The sequence below is a fragment of the Pholcus phalangioides genome, unplaced genomic scaffold (genome assembly GCF_987345545.1).
Source record: "Pholcus phalangioides strain wild (caught in Gottingen) unplaced genomic scaffold, Ppha-v1.0 ptg000013l_1, whole genome shotgun sequence".
NCBI lineage: Eukaryota > Metazoa > Arthropoda > Arachnida > Araneae > Pholcidae > Pholcus > Pholcus phalangioides.
Genome location: NW_028301606.1, coordinates 8,184,736 through 8,205,614, shown reverse-complemented (window position 1 = coordinate 8,205,614; position 20,879 = coordinate 8,184,736). Strand labels below are relative to the sequence as shown.

Below are 20,879 nucleotides of genomic sequence, written 5' to 3'. Positions count from 1 at the left end.
ATTTTGGAACATCAAAAAATTTTCCCTGAATAACATCTTACTATTTCCAAAAAAGTGCCCATTATTAGCAAATCCTATTGAATATCAATTTTTAATATTATATCAATTAGTAATAGACTTTACAGTGCACCTATTGCAGTATTAACTCCGCGATAAAAATATGTTTCAGTGTGTCACACTGAACTTTTGTTAGATTTTTCAATTTCACATCTTTTTAACCGTAAAATGATTTATGAAACGATGTTTAAAAAAGTTTGCATGTTTGATCAACATGAAATCCTCAAATCTTTATGAAGATTCTGTATATTTGTAATGCTAAACTTTTTGCATCTGATCTTGTAAACACTTTTTCAGACGAATTGCGGAAGGGCGCGGTAGCCCGGTCGATAAGATGCTCGCCTGAAGTACCAAAGGATGTTTAGAGGTGTCGCGAGTTCGATACCCGGTTCGTCCTTATCAGAAAACTTTCCTGACACAGGGGTGCAATAAAAAACGGCGACTTGACCGCGGCAAAAAATTGCTACCGCAAGGAGTCCCTGTCGAGGGGTTAGTGCATCAACCTCTCGATGAGTATAAAAAAAAACAAGCCCGCCGTTCGGAATCGGCAATAAATTGTAGGTCCCGGTCTCTAATTAACCATCGTGTGCAGAAAATGGCCGTGGTGCGACAAAATTGAACTGCAATAATTTTCATCTTTGGTTCAGGTTGTGTTCACAATGCCACAAATTTTAAATAACGCTAGAGAGGTTTAGAAGAGACGTTTCCAAATGTTAGGACACCATCCCATCAAATCATCATTGACAACATCATCAATATCAAACTGTGTTCTAGAGAAAGATTATTCTTATTGAAAATGATCAAATCATCAGTTTTCGCTGAAGTCTTTTACAAATAAAACTGTCATCTTTAGCTTTATTGTATATTGAAGCTGAGATAACTCAAAAATTTAATTTTGATGTCATTATCAATGATTTTGCTCATATGAGAGTGTGAAAAAAACATTTATTCTGAGATATTTCATGGAGAATTTTACATTACATTTCTCATTTAAAATGGTGCATATCTTTTTTTAATGTGTTTACAAACATGTACTGTATTTGCTGACGTACCAAACCTCTTCGACCACAGTCTCTTTTGCCCAGGGCCTCATGAGGTCAAAGTCGGGCCCTCGCATCATGGTCATTTTCTGCACACGAGAGCTAATAAAACCGTTCCCAACAGTTTACGATTCGTAGAGTTCGGTTTTATATAAACAGTACGTCTTTTGAGCGGTTCATTGGTTTTAAAAGAAGGGCATTTTTTCTCAATATTGTTATTGATACATACATATAATTTTATTTTTATTTTTTAAATCAGTTCAGTATTCTAAAAAAAAAATCTAAATAATATCTGTTATGGTAACTGAGCTCCACTTTATTTAGATATGCAATTGCCGTGGGGGGAGTGTCAAAATTATTATATTTTGTTGTCGTAATTGGCCGCAAAGTTGTGCTTGCTGATGAAGACCTCAGCTGCTCGTTAAAGTTCCTATTCTGGGCTCTTCTCAAGCCCCAAATGTTTACGACGACAGAGAGGGATCTTGGTGTTTTGATAACCGTGATTTACGGAATCTTTGTGAACTCTGGTGTTTCTTGTTTATTTCAACTTCCCAAAGATTTCCAATGCCACAGAGCACGCTATCGCACGCAGTCATCATAAGTCATCTCGTCTAGTCGTTCAACCGACTGCTCTCCTTGAAATAGGGTTGATGTCGCTTTTGTGGCCCTGATCCGGGGCGAACACAGGTTCGACCTTTGGAGGGGGCGCAAAAATGTTCTTACCGAGACATTTGAATTTGCCACCCTTCAAAAAGCATTTAAATTAACAGAAACTGATTAAAATACTACAGGTATTTTCTTCCGTTATTTTAATTTTTTGTGAGAAATATTATTTTTCTTTTTAATTTTTGGCCAGTTTGTGGGAGGCACGAGCCCCTATGCCCCCCCTCCCCTTTGCTTATGCCTCTGGCCACGTTACCAATTTACCATTGCATTATACCTGTGGTCATATCGTAGAAAATCGCCGCAAAAAAGAACGAGACAATTTTCGCCGCACTATGGAAATTTTACAAACAGTTTAAAGCTGATTTCATATGGCTTCCCCCCTCAACTCCAACCGGAGGTTAGGTTAGTACGCTAACCACTCGGCTGCCAGGTGTGAACATGAATACTATATTTAAAGTAGGAGTTTTTAATCTGCCGGGTCCAGACCCAAACTTGAGTCGCAGGGGGCTTCGCGAGATGGGTTGGGTAAACCCACTCATAGCCGAGTATTGAGCTATGGGTCACGACCCAAATTTGATTCACAGGGGGTTTCGAAAATGGGTAATAAAATTTTCTTATGGCAAGGGATTCATGAGCTGTGGGTCACGACCTAAATTTGATTCGCAGGGACATCCGAGATGGGTCGTACAAATACACTTACTGCCAGTTTCTTGAGCTATGAGCCACAACCCAAGCTTGATTCGCAGGAGCTTCCGAGATGGGTTGTTCAAATACGCTTACAATCCTGTTATAAATGCACTTATTGTATCACTGGTTTCTCTAATTTCGCAAAAAACAAACAGTTCCATGGGTCGCGAAGCTGATCTTGTTTATTTTGGATCGCGGTAAAAAAGGTTAAGAACCCCTGCTTTAAGGGGGTCTTCTAACTTCTGGTAAAAAACTACGCTCTAGTAGAAATATTACTAAAATTATTATTTAACCACGATTCATTTTAAATTTGGTACGCATATTTTTGATTATTCATGCTGTACGATGTCAATACACTGCTTCACATATATTCTTTACTTAATTTTTATGCAAATTAAAAAGAAATGCAATATTAACACCTTGCGCTCATGAAAAACGTAATTGAATAAAAATTATTCAAAATAAAGAAAGTTGTTCAGTTCATAAAAATTCCCCATTCATAAATAAAATACTTGGAGTTATTTAGAAAAAAATACTTTTTTTTCGTTTTTGAATTTAAAATTTAATTTTAAATGAGATTGATTTTGCATGAAACCTCAATCGTTTTGATCATTTTAGGAATACACTGAACACTTTTCATTGTTTTGAATCAATCAATTGCATTGATAACATACTATTTTATCGTATTTGCGCATAAGGTGTTAATAATGCACTTTTTGGAAAACTCAAAAATTAGGTAGTGGAGATATATAAAACTTTGTGTGGCATAGGATATCATATACAAGGTATAATCAAAAATATGAAATAATGGTTAAATAGTATTTTTAATCATATCTTTACTAGAGCATTGTTTTACCATGTTAAAAGGTAGGAGACCCTCTCAGTTGAGAAAAAACATCACACGCATTTGTGTGGTGTTTTTTAAATATAAATTAAAAAAATGTTATTTATTTCCTTTTATTCATTTTTTTTGGTCAGAGAGATTAATTTTTCTTGTCTTCTCTTTACTATTTTACAGATTTCGAACTTCTTCGATACGAAAACCAATGAAATGAAGTCGTCGTTCGGATTTTTAAGGTGGCAGCATCAACATAATCAGTTCAACGAGCCTTCACATTGCTTCGATGGTGCGACGGGGGATAAGTGGCCCAGACCCACGAGTAGGGACTTTTCGCCATCGCAGAAAACTAATACGTCGACTAGCATCACAGGAAATTGCAATTACGTGTTGCCTCCAGTCACTATACAAAATCAAGGACGTTCATTAGGTTTTCATCATGTCACCAAAAATGCGGCGCTGAAACCCTCTGTGAAAACGGCGTTTGTACAAAGAGGACGTGACATCAGAACTCCACGTAAACGCACTTGTCTCTCTCCGATGAAAGGTGTTTCGATTGAAAGGAGATCCCCGAAATCGAGCCCTAAAAAAGGGCTGTCTCCTAACTTTGGTCAGAAAGTCTCGGGTCACTACAACAGGAACCTTGCGTTAGACCGATCGCGGTTCATCGAGACGAGATTCGCTAAGGACAAAGCGTTGATATTAGAGAGGTTCCGCGCTCAGCCGAAGCCACAGCTAACTGGGTGGCGAGCGAAATTTGCCAAAGAGGGATTTCACGACTCTTCTTTGGAAGGTGACGACAACGACGTCGTGGCTCAACGACTATGGAATTACGTCGACACGGACGATGACACCCCGGACAGTGACAGGTACGTCTTCGCTATATGTAGGGCGACGCAAACGAACGACGATGAACTTACGGGAATCGTCGGACGGCGAAACGTTTCACGCGTGAGGAAGATGCAAGTTGAATTGAGGTGCAACAAGAGAATCAAGTGTACAAATGCCGCAGTTCAGGTGAAACTCGCTGGTGATCACGACCTTTACCTCACTTCGGAACATGTCTCATACACACGAACCACTGCATCTTCGAATTACGGTTCCTTAAACCGAGACTCTCACATCAAAAAGTTTACCGCTATTCCGTGGCGAAGTGTATCTTCATCGAAAATATCAAGCTTGCCTCCTGTCCAAGAACCAATTGGTGTCCGTTCCGAAAAGAGCTTTAATTCTGATGTTCAGCAGGACGAACCTGGCGAAAGTATCTTGCAAAAAATCGGAGTCCAGGATAAAAGCTTTCGCAAATCATCCCTGAACATGTCACTCCCAGACTGCGATAGTTTCGACGATTCGCATAGAGTGGACATTAAACGGGTTGGGTCAGTGAAGCGATTTCTCAACTCTTCGTTGGAAGACGGTATGGTACCTTCTTCGAAAATGCTGGACGAAAAGATGTACGAGAGAAATCTGTCCAATAGACTTTCATTCTGCTCTCTATCTTCCGGGAATGGTAGTTCGGAGGAACCTGAGTTGAACTTCAGTGACGACGTGTACTCCACAAAAGAAAACTCTCCCACAAACGAAGAAGTAGCTGCCGCTTTACGCCAACCGGTCAAGAAACATTCGTGCTCTTCATCCGGTTCCGGTTGTTCATTCCGGCCAGCGACTTTCGGCAGTTCCTCCCAGAGGGATTCCGGATTTCTGGAGCTCTGCAGCCGCTGCGAATCTCACTGTGCGGAGGACTCGGGCGCCACGAGCGTCTTCCCACCAGATACGCCGCTGGGTTCGACCACGAGCTCAGCGTGTTGCGCCGATGATGGCAGGAACAGCATTGGAGATGCCTTCAATGACAGATCGTACGCAACTGCTGCGCGAAATGTCGATGACCACGGTGGTGGGCCGAAGTACCCGAACGATATCAAGAACCAGACTTGTTTTGACGAGGCAGCTTCAAGGTGGACGCAGTACCTAAGGTCTAGCGGTTATTACCAGAACGTTCGAGCGATATACGGGGATTCAGATTCTTATAGTGATTCGCAAGAGGAGCTCGGTCCGATATCCCAAAGCAGAGCAGCGAAAGGTGTCCTCCCTTTTTTGACGGATAGAACTAACGCTGCCGACGAAACGGGGAAATGGACAAAGAATGATCGTCTAGAAAATGAGGTAAGGAAAACTGCAACCACCTTGTGAACGCACGCACGCACGCACGCACGCACACACACACACACACACACACACATGTTCTGTGTGGTAAATTTCATTCATGTTTGTGAAACTCCAAAGATTTCTGCAACACCTTAATGATCAGGGACGAGATATCTAAGCCCTGCGTGAATGGAAGAAATACCCTTAATCTCTCTCTCTCTCCCCCCCCCCCCCTTCGGGATTCATCATTGATTATCCTGTAAAAGAAAAATGTCTTTTTTTACGACTAGGATTTGATGATTGTAAAAACTATAGTATACAGTATAGTACATGCACAAGGGAAAGGGTAGCTGAGAGAGGGAGAAAGAACGGAAAACTTGATCTCTCTCATCTTCCTTCCTTCATTTCCCATGTGTTAAGAATGATGCCTGTTTTTTGAGATTTATCTTTGCTAGTTTAACTGTACGCACCAAAAACTTGACCGTGAAGGATTGCAACATACGCAGGGTTCCCACTTGTCCTTCTTTTCCTACTCTGTGGTAAAATGCCCTTCTTTCTAATAAGTATTGTCCTACTTTAACAAATCTTGTCAACAAGAGATTCGTGTAACTTTTTTAAAATGAAGAAGGAATCATATGAAAGTTATTGCCAAATAATAAAAATGCAGTAGATTGCAATTAATGATCCTGCCAAAGCAGTAGTTGCATCGTTTTTTCGAGTTATTTGTAAGGTGTATGTGGGCCGTATGGCTTATTAATTTTTATTTTGCTTAGTTGAGGGTTCAAAAACTAATTTTTTGTTAATGTTTTGAGTTGTCATTAAAAACCTTCTATCGGGATAGAAGAAATAATTTTATATTTACTACTTCATGGTCTTGGACTATTCATTGTACACAAACTAACATTATGGTGTACATTTTGTGTATACGTGAAACAACAGTTTTCATTACAAAGCAGTTGGATACGTGGGCCTATTCTAGGTTTGGTGTTTCTGATGGTGCCCAATAGAATTCAGTTGTCTTCTGTATTTTTAGGACATGCAGAGGCATAAACATTGTTTACAAAGCTCTGCAATGCGATAGAGATGAAAAGTTCTTCGATCTTGCTGGCATTCAACAATAAAATGTGAACAAATTCCTTGAAAAAAGGATGCACACTTTGCACAGCGCAATAAAAACCTTCCAGTTCCTTCGTTTACATTGGACCTTGTAATTTACACATTCTGCAATGTGCTTTTTGAAGTCGCCTCGAAAGAGTGTCATTCTCTTAAAAAACTTACATATCTTCATCTTCCTAATTTTTTGTACGTCGAGGAAGAGAGTTGACAGAATGGACTTTGGAAAACTCCTCGGAAAAAAAAGTAATATATTGTGAGGAGAGACAGAAAAAAAAAGTATTATATTATACGTGGTTACTAGAGTATCCTGTTTTGGCGTAAAATTGTTTTGTTGCCAAGTCATTTTGCTTTGGTTCCAGTCAATCTTATAGGATACTGAAATAGTATGAAAATATGTATATATACATAGTTGACGTTTGTTATAACGATATATCCCACGTTATAGCGACCATTCCATTATAACGATCAGTAGGATAAGTTTTAAATGTTTCCACAGAAACTATTATATGTTTTACTTTCGATATAACGACCCTCCCAATATAAATTCCATTGTCGACGGGACGAAGGGTCCAAGGGAAAGAAAGTTCTATGAAACAAATAATAATTTAAAATTTTTTAAAAAATAAAAAAAAATTATATTTTTTTGGGTTTTTTTTTTCGTAAGGCTTTGATTATGTTTTCTTGGGGGAGGAAGTACCCTTCCCCTTGTCCTACCTTTTCTAATTAATGGGAGCCCTGCATACGTAAAAGGGTTGTTAGAAAATTTGTTGGAGTCCTGTACATTATATTATACAGTTGAATCCCGTTTAAACGAATACCGATGTAGTGAAAAATCTCGTTTTAACGAACACGTTTCTAATCCCCTAGATAAATTTTGGAATTCATTTATAACGAAATTTCATTATAACGAAGTGATTTCTCCGGTCTCTTGGAGTTCGTTATAACGGGATTCGACTGTATATCAATCAATATAAATGTACCTGAATCAAGCCAATGATAAATCGAAAAAAAGGGTGCAAAACCATATATTTATGTGTTGAAAAGTGTGTTGAATCCCGAAGATTTCTAGCCTTGAAATCGGACGGGCGGGAAAAAATGTATTTCACCACCGATTTTTTTTTTATTTAAAAGTCATATAAATTTATACGAACGGTAAAAATCGTGTTACATTATCTGTAGAATCTAACAGATGGCGCCACTACCACAGGATATGCGAAAAGGGATAATTTGATGTACAGAGAGAGATAGAAGAGAGAGAGAGAGAGGTATTTTTTTTAATATAATAACCCAAGTTGAGAGAAGAATTCAATTGCAAGGGGTAATTATTTTTTTTTCTGCTAAGTTTGTTTGCAATGAATCGAGATTCACGGTTTTTTGAGATGCACCACCTCAGCGAGCAATACGTGTTTCTTCACGTCTCTGTTAGATTTTCTTGCACAAGATGGCAGCACAACTGGTTCTTGTTTACGAAAATAGAAACCCAGCATAGGCGAATATTTTAAAGTCGGGGGGGGGGGGGGGTGGCGCCCCGGCATGATGATGATGATGATGTCAGTTCACATATACACATATACATTAGATCAGTCAGCTGCACTTCGACGCAGTGCCGTCTTAACGCATGGACCCACCCGAGCACGGCCCCCTGTGCCTCAAGAGAAGAGGGTCTCACAAAAATGAGATCCGGTTGAAATTTTCTGGAATTTACCATGTAGGGCCTCAGAAAAACCACTTGGCCAGGGGGGCCCATGATGCTCTTAAGATGGCCTGCTTCGACACTGCTCTCCCTCCTGTATCTTCACCCATGAAATTCAGCCAATTTATATTATACGCATGGAATCTTCCATTATTTTTGAGTTCACAGCCTATTCTGAGCATGCTCCCCCACTAGGTGGACGTTGCTTCCCCAGCCCGGGTGCCTGAGACGAAATCTTTTTTCCACACTATTTATTCCCTATACAGGGGCCCATGAAAATTCTGGTCTGGGGCCTGTCACAGGGCCTTCTCAAGAGCATCGTGCCCCCCCCCCCCTCTGGGCCAAGTGATAATCCTGAGGCTGTACTAGCAAATGATTGAAAACTTCAAGCAGATCTAATTTTTTTTTAGGGTCCCCTTCATCTTTTGAGGCCCCCGGGCTGTGCCCGGCTGAGCCCATGTGTTAAGGCGGCACTGGCCCTCCAAAGATTCCAGTCTGGAGTCCGGTGCAGGGTGTGAAGGACACGTTTTTGAGCCAATCCTTAATCTTCTTCAACTAATGGCTCATCGAACCCTTTGTTAACAACATGTGGTTTTGCATAAAATTGGTAGATCCAACGGAAATAGCTGCGATTGACGAACCCTGCGGAGGAGGGGGGGGGGGTGGGCTGGGACTCGGCTAAATATAAATCTTATAATTCTAATCCTTTAATTGATTGATTCATGAAAATTTAACAAGTGAGTCATGAGAGACCTTAATCAACAGCCAGCATCAGAAGAGCGCCTGCATTCAATGCGAGGCGACCTAAACACATGGGCCCACAGGCAAAACCGAGCGTGGGGACCTCATGACAATGAGATCTGGTTATAATGTTCGAAAGTTGGTATGTAAATTCACAGGCAGGTGAATTTTTAGCCTAACCGCGGTGGGGGGGGGGGAGAGGCTGAGAGAAACCGCTTTGCCCGAGGAGGCCCATGATGTAGTTGACATGGTCCTCCCCATATGACCCCTGTTACCACAGTAATGGGAATTTTTAAATGCAATTCAATGATAGTTCCATTAAGGTTGTCGATTAGATCACCTAATCGTAAAATTAAGCACTCTTAAATGCTTCAGGTGAAGTACCATCATCAGTTTGGATGAAAAAATAGTGCAGTATGTTTTGTCATGTTTTTTTTGAACGTCCTTATAATCAGATGCTATTATATAACCGTGATTTCTCGTAGTAAAATTGTGACCTATAGCCGGTTTTTCCTAGGCCCGTTTGCTCCGCGTGAAAACTAAATAGGACCATTTCGCGTCGGTAGAAACTTTATCACGCTACGTGTTTGCGTTTTTCTAACGTGGTGTATTAATCAGCTATTCTGTCGTCTATTGACATTTTGCACAATAAAAAATGTGAGAAAGGAAGGGGAAAGAAAGCGCAACAAAAACGAACGGAAGATCGACGAAACGCATGTCGCACAACGCATTTGACTACTCCATAAAAGCAGTCGGCCAATCACGCTCGACGTAAAGCGTTGGAGTTGGGCGTGTTGCGCTCTGTTCGAAAACAGTCGTACTGCTTTTCCTATTGGTGAGTGAACGGCGTGTCGCGCTGGGCGATTCATGTTGCACATGGCACAAAAAACCTGTTCCTAGTATTATAAGCTTGTAAAAGGTTTAGAAGCGGAGAGGAAATGAAACATTTCTATCAGTGTGAAACAAAATATACAGTATTCATTCAGATTTTTTTTTCGGAGCCGTTGTGTTTACAGCATTTTAAAAATCGTTTGCACTAGTAAACTGAATAATTTCAAAGATGAGGCGCTTATAACATTTATTGTGGCAAGTCCGGGCTGGAAGAGATCACGGCACCGGGATAATTTCTCTGTTAGCGATAAGCACGCAGACTTGTGTACAGACAAACACGTTTCCTACGTGATACGTCACAGGCGGTGAAATGTTTTACCAATTTATTTATTTTTTTAAAATTACAGCAAATTTCTTATTGCATAGAGAGAGAGACGGAGTAGACATTTTACCATAAATAACAACTTTTTTTTAAAATTATAATTTTTGAATTAAACTGAAAAAAGATATAAAATTATTTTCAGCAGAGCTGCTCAAAGATCTTTTTTTTTTAATTTGAACACCGTTGCTTCGGCATTTAAATTTCTGAAAAACGATTTTCCATAGAAGCGTATGAGAAATACGTTCGATTAACAAGGGAATGCCGAATGAATACCTATTCCTGTTTCGGCGTTCACGTGTCAACTGAGGCTTGGGTATCCATCTTTGTTAAGTGCCCCTGTTTGGATTATCAAAAGGATCAAATTGCTTTTACCAATGTAACTCTAATGTAACTGATCCTCGTAGGTTGGCATTTACTATACTATCCTTATTGAGAGAGAGAGAAAGAAAGAGAGAAGAGGTGTTTGACTCCCTCAAGATGTCTTTAACTAACTCAAAGAACACGTAAGCTTCCTTGTCTCTGTAAAGTTATACTAACAAATTACATCATTTATATAAGAACTGTAAATGTTTTATCCGCCATCGAGCTCAAAACTAAGATTTAAGAGATGGGAATTACTGTCGTTGACTGATCGGTGTCTTAATTTCCACGTTCTGAATGTATGGGGACAATGAATGAATGAACGCCAGCGTCTCTGCCACCGGACTTATCCCGTTGCCGAGATCTCTTCCAGCCCAGCTTCGTGGCAGAGTCTGGAACAAAGTGAGTGCACCTAACAGTCTGAGTGTGTAGCTAGTGTTGTGCTTGATATTTCAGTGCTGCCATCTATACTTCAAATTGTGAGTGAAGTGTAATGATTGAATATTTGTAACGTTGTAGGCCTGTTGTTCTCTGTGGGGAGACTTTTTAACGGGGAGATCGGCTCGCATTCACGCCTTGAAGTTGGGAACCACAGGAAACCAACTTCAGCCGACCACCACTCTGGCGCCGGTGGGGTTCGAACCCGGATCGTCGCGATGCGAATCCGTCACTCTGACCACTCGACCACCACAGCGGCAATGTATGGGGACAGAAAAACTTGGATTCTGGAAAGTTTAGTTCACGTTATGTTCAAATTAAGAAAACAAAAAGGCAACTGAAATTTTCTGCAAGGATTGGTTACTATTCCTGAGTGCTTTCTTATAAACCATGATATGCTGAATGTGTGTTATTGCAACACCAGCTGTTGTAGATAGATCTACTATAGATGGTGTTGATTATTGAGAGTTTATTAGTCATTCTCTCACCGATCATTTTCCGGAAGTACGCATAGGTTATAATTCTGGCCTTCTGGCCGAACAAGTCTGAGGTTTGCAATAAATCCCATTTGCAACAATTTTCGGACAAATCACATCTCTTGGACTAGGAATAATCCCTTCTAGGAAATTTTTTGTTTCCATTCTTCAAGGTTTATGTAAAAGGTTCTAAGTTAAACATTTAGATATTTATATGTTCCTTTATTTTTTCCAAGTACTTTATTTGACAACTAGAGTAGAAGAGTGAGGGGGTAATGTAAAAAAATAGTTTTTTTTTCTCGTCTTCGTATTGCAGGTGGGATCTCATTTTTTTTCAAAAAGAGGTGGACACTCCTTAGTTTTTCTTCCCCCACTTGAAATTCGAAAAGTGTTTGCAGTTTTATAATAACAAAATAAGAAAACCCTGTCCTAACTGTTCGCGATTACTCATGACAGTCTCCCACTCTTTCTCCTTTCTGAGTGTCCCAGCGCGTCCTTTGTAGGTGTCTGTCCACAAGACATCCGAGATGAGAAGAAAGAAAATCCGCAAATGAAATGGTTTGCAGTTTTTGTTTACACAGAACAAACAGCAGCTAATTTTCAGCTTCTTTTCCTCCGCTTAGCCGGTACCTTGCCCATTAAGTACGCATACTGCGTCTCTTCCATCAATATAACATGGTTCGGAACGGCTATCCGCTTCGGTTGGAAAAGTCTCAAGAGAGCCTCTTATCTCGGGGCCATCCTACATTCCAAGAGACCCGGGACAATCACTCAGAATATAACGAAGCCATAAGTCTTGAAGGTGAATCAAGCATACGAAAATTTGTTTGCATCACGAGATTCTTGGTGTGAGTGATTTTGTTGCGCACGAATATGCTTACGGTTGCAGTAATATGCATAGCTGCATTTGTACGTTTTCGTGATAGACCAGTAGAGGGGGAAAAAAAAGAGCTGTTCTCTCTGTGCATGTATTGAAATGTCACATAAAAACCGCGCCATCGAATGACGTCATGCAAAATAAGTTTGTTTAATTTTTATTTTATACGTAAAACATATATGCATATTTTTTGGGCTGCGTATTTTATAATTGAAGTGTTCCGGGTTTTAGAATATTGGACATGAGAAAAGTTGCTTGTCTGGTTTCGGGCCACCTGTGAAGAACCCGATGTCCATTTATTCGTTTTTGACCGTTCTTGAGAGAAGAAAGGACTTTCTATCTCAACCACTTCAAACGAAGGAAAGAAAAACTTAGAAAATTATTATATATAGGAAACGATTTACGATTAAGGCGTTTCGAAATTTTTATAGTGAACGTGTATTAGCGACATTTTGGAAGAGAGATCTTGTTGATTCCCCGGAAGAGGGAAGCTTATTACTTTTTTTTCCACCAAATAAAATTTAAAAACTACAGTTTATTTCGCATTTATATATAGATATCCCTTTCAGACCCGAACATTCATTTTTTGGAACTTTCAAAATGTTTTTGCATTTTTGACACTCAAAAAATGCATTAAAAAACAAGTGTCAGCAATTTTTTTTTTCGTGAAGAAACAATTCGTTCAAATTTTTTCAGCCAAGATGATATATATATGCTGGGCATATTCATCTTTACATAAATTTTTTTCTAGAATTTTATTGATAAAATTTATGTAACAAATCATATTTTTCCGGAAGCACTTTCTCGTGGAAGCCATCTTAAAACCTCTTGAAAGTTCAACTTTAAGTACCACCCTCAGATGACATCTTGCAAAGTTCATACTCACCGTATTTCCAACTCAGAACTTACATAATCCTTTATGTCAGGGATTAACTCCCTGATGTCAAAAGAAAAATTTTACAGTGAGAAAAAGCAACTTACACATTTGTGGCACCAGGATCTGAAAGGTGTAATGTAAAGGTGTATAACTGTGCATGTATCCTGTTAAAGAAATATTCATAAATATGCCGTATTCGTAACCTGAGATGCTAGTATTGCAGGTAGACCTCGTTATAGTGTCATCCCTCGGGATTGGATAAAATTGACTTCATAATCGGGGTAACGAATAAACCGAATCAGCTAGTTATGCTGCCAGGAACATTTAGAAACCTTTTTTATAAGTGGAGTGAAGTTAAAAAAGTGATCTGAGATCCGACTATATTTTGAAGTTGGGATCAAATTTTGAGTTGAAAATGATCGAATTCTTTCTAAATAGTTTTGAAAATACATGTTTATAAGTAATATGTTTCTGCAAAGAAATATGTCTTTCCTTGTCCAAGTAGTTTGATCTCCATGAAAACCTTACTCATCTTCAAAAACATACTTCTGGTATAAAAGAATTGGCACTGAAATGTTTTTTTTTTTCCAATTTTATGAGACACATGAAGCCTTTCATCAGAAATATACAAGTGCAATTTTAGTGCTTATAATTATTATTACACTGTACTTTGATTGCAAAGAACGGCGTAGATAGTATATGTCAGGAAAATGAATCGGCATTGGATTTCAAGACTAGAATATTATTAATAATGTACATTATATTGTTTTTCTTTCTTTTTTGTATGTAAAACTCGTTTCTTCAGCAAATTGACTTCATTTAAAATGCCTCACGCAGTTGAACCGTGTTCAAATCGTGACGAGTATCCATTTCGAAAAACACTATGATTATTTTAATTACTTTGCGGGGATAATGTTACTAGGGTACACCAGCTAAACTTGTAAATATTCATTTAATTTCGTGAATGCTGCAATAATGTTTATGATTATGTATTCTTCTCTTGCTGAAAGAAAGACATCCCTACAGAAATTCGATAAGAGAAAAAAAAAATAAAACTTTGAAAACTTCTGAGAGAGAGAGAAACTGACGTATAGGCAGCTATCATAGGAATGTAAAAATTACGTGTTTTCATTATCTCCAAAAATTGCATCATTATCCTTTCCCCCGCCCCCCTTTAGAACGACATTAAGTGTGAAAGATGACACCATGGTCATGGCCGTTGATCAATCATTTCCAAGAAGATTTACAATTCTTTTTAATCATTCAATTTTTACTTATGGTTAAGTGATCCGATTGAGCGGCAGAAAAAAATGATTCATTTCTCTCGAGTAATACTTACTCTTATACATCGTAGATGTAATTGGAATTGATGATTTATTTTGCACAAAATGCTCGTTATCGAGTGAATTATGATACATAGGAGGAGGTTTAACTTTTAAGTAGACATCTCTGTGAAACTATATTCTAATCACAGAGCTGCTCGATCAGTTTCGAAAAACGTCTGAAACAGAGTTGTGATTAAATGTAGAGCTATTCGCCATTATTATTTTTTGAAGAGAAAGTATATTTTTTCTAGGGTTGATCTGATTAATCGTTTTGGTTAATCGATCAATTGTTGATCGCAGATAAAAATTTTTGGTGGGTTAATTGACTCGATCAATCCGATTAAAATTATCATTGAAAGTTAGTAATTGAACTTGATTTATTCGATGAAACCGATCAGTCTCAAATTATGTTCCTATACATAACATTTTTGAAAAGTGACCATATTTAAAAATATTCCAGTCAATACTTTGATCGAATTTTTCGGCATGCGGAAATACAAGTCGATTCAAGGAAAAACTCATGGTTATTATACAGTAGTTTTAAATTGAGTTTGGTGGAAGTTTTAGGAGACAAGACAAAAAAAATTTTATTTTCATTGTGAACAGATGCTTCCATATCATAACCCCCCTTAGTTAAAAAGGTCTTAGTTAAAAGGCTCCTTAAATTGTTTCAAGCGGGCAGTCTTAATTTCTTAATCTATTTTTACATTCGTTTACATCTAACGAATTTATCTGTTAGAAATTTTTCGAAAATTTTAACCAATTCCTAGCCCTAATTTTTTCACATTTTTATCCCGAAATATAAATTTTTCTCACATTGTATAATCAAGATGATGACGTTAAGGAAAAGCTTTAAGGCAGAGCAACAGTTTTTCTATCTGTTTTTACCATCGAGCTTATATTACTCTGAACAAGGAAAATCTCGGATCTCATTTGGCGGTTTTAAGCGGTTGGCGCATAAGTGGTCTTTGGCGAGTATATTCAACGCGAGCAACAGGTGGTGTGCGTGTCTTCAAGTGAAAGGAAAGAACAAGAGCAAAGGAATTTATATATTATCTGTTTCTTTTCTTTTACAATAACAAGACGATGTTTTCAATATCCTCAATGATCTAACAGACAGTGCATCATTCCATAATGTATATTTTTTTGCTGGTAAATAATTCCCATAATTCTCAATATCATAAATAAAATAATCTTACATAAAATTTCTTTTCTCGAGAAATCAATAAGTAGTTTACTATGTTATTATAAACGAAAAAAAAAATTCAATGCAAACAAGCTAAACTTTGTTTTCAAGCAAATAAAATAGTGATTTTTTTGGTAATAAAATAATCAAAACAGCTAGAATTCCATCCAAAGTGTCATCGGTACGTGTGTTGAAAGAACTTTGTTTTTTCATTTTCTATCTCTCACAACTAGTGTTTTCATATTCCTGTAAAATCGAATGCTATAGTCTTTAAGTGGCCGAATACTTCTTCAGTGAGGATTAGTTTTCTCAAATTATAAAAATAACGCTAGCAATCAAACACGCGGGGAATTTCTAAGAAAACAAATGCAAACATGCAGCATATCCTATCATGGGAAAGATGAGTATACATATAGTATATGTAATGACTGTTTCATATTTGCGTATCATAATCGAATAAAATACAGAATTGAATTACATAACACGAAGTATGAAATACATACGAATACTTTTTGAAAAGAAGAAAGAAAAATCTCCTCTTATACACGAATTTCACACTCAAATATAGTTCAACTTCATTCGAAGTCCAAAGTCACTGGGAAAAAGTTCGAATTGTCTACAATTAAAATTATTCAATTAATTTATCCTGGATGTATAAAATGACTACAAATTGCAAATAATTATCAATTTTCACATAGTATAATATTTATCACCAGTTACGAAATTGTTTCCCAAATTTTAATTAGTTATAATTATAATATATAATTGTTCTTAGCTGCTACATTATTCCACTGTTCTGGAATCAACATCACTGCAGAATTTCTTGACCATGTTCAAAGCCCGATTTACGGAAACGGTTCATGATCATCCGTTATGAAACTGCTTCCAAAATTTTGCTTGTCATTCTTATTATATGTCATCAAGGCAATATTCTTTCATTAACGTATTACAATCTGAACGACCCGATACTTTCTATGCTCTTAATGAGGACAAAATGATTCAGATTTTGAATGTTACTCCTTGATCTATAGGTTGAAAAGCGTAATCGGTATTAAGTAATACACGGTCTCCATGCAGCTGTACAATAGCTGTACAATATTAAAATGAGAATTTTAAATTATCAAAAAAAAAAAAAAAAAAAAAAGAGTTGTAAGAAACGGAATTTTCAAACTTTTATTAGTTTTTAAACATTTGTTGTTTAACAACTTGATTGGGAAAAACAAATTCTGGCTTTTTGTAGTATTTCTTCAAACTCAATTTGCTCATACATACAAAAATCATGATTTTTCCCCTCCAAATTCAAATTATACAAAAAATACGAAAAAGTTTGAATTAAATAAATTTTGACAATATCCGTAAATTGGATAATATATGTAATAGAATAAGACCTCAACTAATAATAGACAGTACCAAAATACAGTGCTATACTATTATACTATATCTCTAAGATAAAACTACTTATATAGAATTATAAAATTTTCACAAGTAAATGAAAAATGTTTAATAAGAAACATCAAAATATAACTACACGTAGGTACAATCGACTATACCAAGTACCAAAGCCTAATAAAACATTATAAAAAGAGCTTTTCCTATATTGCCCTAAGGTTTTTAACGTATTTTACACTGAAAGTCAAATTGACAGTAAAAACCATGTAGTATTTGACTTTGTTAAAAACATTGATTATGACATGATTATAACGAATTTTTGTAATCAGATATAAAAACAGTTTTGCATTAAGTAAAAAAGAAGAGAAATAAATTTTATAATGATAAATGGGTGTGTGTATGGATAGTTGTGATCTCGCATATAATGTATAGATCGGTGCATGTATGTACTGTAAATATATGCGTGGTGTGTAACGTACGGTACTGATCTTCACAATAAGAAATTTAATTAGATAACTGTATGACTCTCATAATGAGTACTCTAAGATTTTAACTTATTCTGCAATCGTGAAATATGTACAAAAATATATTATAATATGTCTAGTCTTTATAAATGCTGTTGTCTGAACCATATGCAATTATAACTACCTTTAGACCTGCTGGAAGGATTTACTGAACGTCCCTTGGGGTCACCACGTGTTTGTATTTTTGTGTCTTTATGTTTTTATCTATGTGTGTATGTTTGTATTTGTATAAGTTACGACAGATGTGATAAATCGGTTATTATGTATATAATGTTTATCATTTTTACTTATCACATTTATACCGTAACATATATGTGTGTATTTTGTTTATATATTTAAAAAAACAAGAAATTTTAACATTAAATTTGATAGAAAACTCAAAAGGAGTTCGAATTATCCAAAATTCAAATTAACCAAGTTCTCTATCATATCGCTTTTTAGTTTTTCGTTCCCAATTATCGCTGGCGATTTTCAATGTCTCCGAACTCGGTTTTAACGAGCTGCAACCCTGATCGACCATCGCCAAACACGATGTCTGCTATCACGCTGCTGCACCTCCTCTCCGAGGAGCGCTTTTGTGCGTTCGCTCACGTTGCAAGCAGTACAGACAGGCACCGGCTCCTCTTTTGTGACTATCCGTTGCTCCTCAGGTACTGAGTGAGACGACCATGAGAAAAAGACCGGATCGGTAAAGGGAGAGAAAAAGCACGTCTCTTCATGTCAAAGATGGCGTCCCTAACATGCCGCGTCCAATATTTAAACGACATAGATCCATTCGCAGCATCGACGAATTTTCCCGAACCTGCAAGACCTCCACTGTATTCTTTCAATCTAAACATTCCCCTAATAAACCAGATCGCTGGGATACATAGGATATTGAAAGCCCCTCACAAGGTAAGAAGCCAAGCCGACTTGACTAACTAACTATCTTGTGTGTTTGTCTGTTCAAATATTTATTTCCATACCGACCTTGCCATCTTTTTATTTTGTTTTTAAAAATTTGCTTAACAGTCGGTTCTATTATTTACACTAAATGTGAAGCACCTGCGATATCCCCCCTTGTTATGCAGCAATGCCGGTCACTGAGTTGTTTATGTTAGGTCTGAGGAAATCTTGCTCTAATTTTTCGAACGGAAAAAAAAAGTCAGTCTATGTTTATTAGTTGTTGAAGTCTGTTGTTGTTTGAAAATATCTTGCCGTTATGAAAGAAGTGATATTCAGGGTATGTGTTAAAAACAAATTTTGAAATTTTCGAATTTACGTTGGTATTGATTTGCGTACATATTTCGTTCTGTAGAAAAATTTTAGCTAATTTTGAAGTTGAAATTTGTTTGTCGAGTACTGATTGATGTAATTGTACAAATAAAAACACAAAGGCCACAACAAGCAAATTGCCCATCGAGGTGGCTGAAAAAAATATGCCCATAAAAAATATTCTTGTTACCAAAATGCAGCAATCCAGTATAAAACGAATAGACTATCACGAAAGGAAAAAAACCTAATAATTAACATTATATAATGTTGCCCATAAAAAAGATTATGGTTGTCGTATTCTAAGTATGGATAACTTCTCGATTTATCGCACTATGTATCATACTCCTTTTTAAACGTGTCAATTGCGTTAGAATTCACGACCGCTGGAGGTAAGCTATTCCATTTATTAACAGCCCTTTAGAGAAAAATCATGCAACACCTCAAACTGGAATTGTCTTTTACTAAACGGTACTGGTGTCTCCTTGTCGAAGCAGTTGATTGATGGTGCATCAGTTGCTTGGTCCATAACTCAATCATTGTCCATCCCGTTTATTCCGTTGAAAGTTTTAAACATTTCGACCATATCTCCCGACACTTACGTTCCTGTTCCTCTAATGTAAACATATACAAGAGATCAAGCCTTTCTTTTCCTGTAGATATGTTCTCTGAAACCTTACGGCATAGAGGCAATTTGAGCAAGAGTCTGATTCCTTTACACATGTTCCTCCTGGATGTCATAAAAATTATGCTATCACATCTTTTTTGTCTGAAAGATCTTTTATTCGTATACAGTGATTCACAGTATAATTCCACTTCAGTCAAGAATAATATATTTTCAGTGGGCTCCCCCCTTTTAGTGGAGAAGATAGAGTGAGCTCTTGAAAAACGCACCAGGATATGTCTTTATTAATTTTGAAACGATTCAAAAATTAATGGAAAAATAAATAATGTTTATTTTACGTTTATTTTAGAAAAATATACATATTTTATGCATGTGTATGTGCATCTTTGCTCAGTTGTGTTTGCAGTGGGTATTCTGATCTAAAACAGGTGAAATAAACAAACACTGTTATTGTTAGAGGAAACTTTAAACTTCTTTGACAGACTCCTAACGAGTCGGCCTGAGGGCACAAACGTTAGATCATGTTTTCCAAAAGTCGTGGAGAAGAGAGTTGCATTATGGTGTATAAGTGAAGTATGGTGATTGGTGTATATGCATAAAAGTGCTTGAAAAAAGTGAAATCAAGGTTCAAGGGTCATTTTTCATCACAAGGAAAAGAATAGCAAATTCACCAAAAAACTTTTTACGCTACTTTCAATATTTCAAATTCATCTTAAATTGAAAAAAATGGATAGCGCTGTAGAAAAAAAATTCCAAGATAAATTTCACGTTGTTTAAAAAAAGCGCACCAACTTTGACAGATCTCAATTTGAAGTCTACCTCAGGAGTAGACATCTTCACGTACTCATAAAACCTTAGAATGTGCCATCAAAGATCTTGAACTTATTACTTCATGCAGAGACGTTGAAGACACATTTTACGGTGTCTTGAATGACTCTCAAAAGCTTCCTTTCAATACCCTTAGTGGAACTGACACCGTTCCATTTTTCCGATCGAGTCAGTCGGATTGCCCGTTAGTAAGGAAGTGAAAGGAAAATCTACTATGGGGGGGTGGGGGGCTACTAGATAACCTAAATTACCTTGAAATTCGAGTGGAAACAGCAGCTCGAAGTTAACAATTGTAAGTTCTGTGGAATTAGCCCTCGTTTTTTTTTAAATAACTGGGGTGCAGCAGAAATGAACAAAATCTTTTTTAACACGTTATAACGCTTATGTGAAGTCTCTGTGTCTGCATTATTTGCCTTAAAAAGAAAAAAAGAGTGGAGTCAGTTTTCTCGTTCGCACGACTGAAAGTGAACTTGATTTGTTTTGTACACACACTGTTTTTGTACAGCAGAGATCTCACTGGAATTGCC

General features: G+C 37.2%; 1 protein-coding gene across 2 annotated transcripts in view; it reads left to right on the top strand.

Annotated features, from left to right (window-relative positions):
• Fhos (Formin homology 2 domain containing) overlaps positions 1 to 20,879 on the top strand; it is a 135,900-nt gene that overhangs the window by 24,105 nt on the left and 90,916 nt on the right. Inside the window, exon 2 of one of the 2 annotated variants that reach the window (XM_089240658.1) lies at positions 3,469 to 5,451. In XM_089240658.1, the coding sequence (XP_089096784.1) occupies positions 3,469 to 5,451 (1,983 nt within the window). Of the gene's footprint in view, positions 1 to 3,468; positions 5,452 to 18,211; positions 18,543 to 20,879 lie in introns of those variants that run through there. The other variant, XM_089240659.1, reaches the window with a different exon arrangement.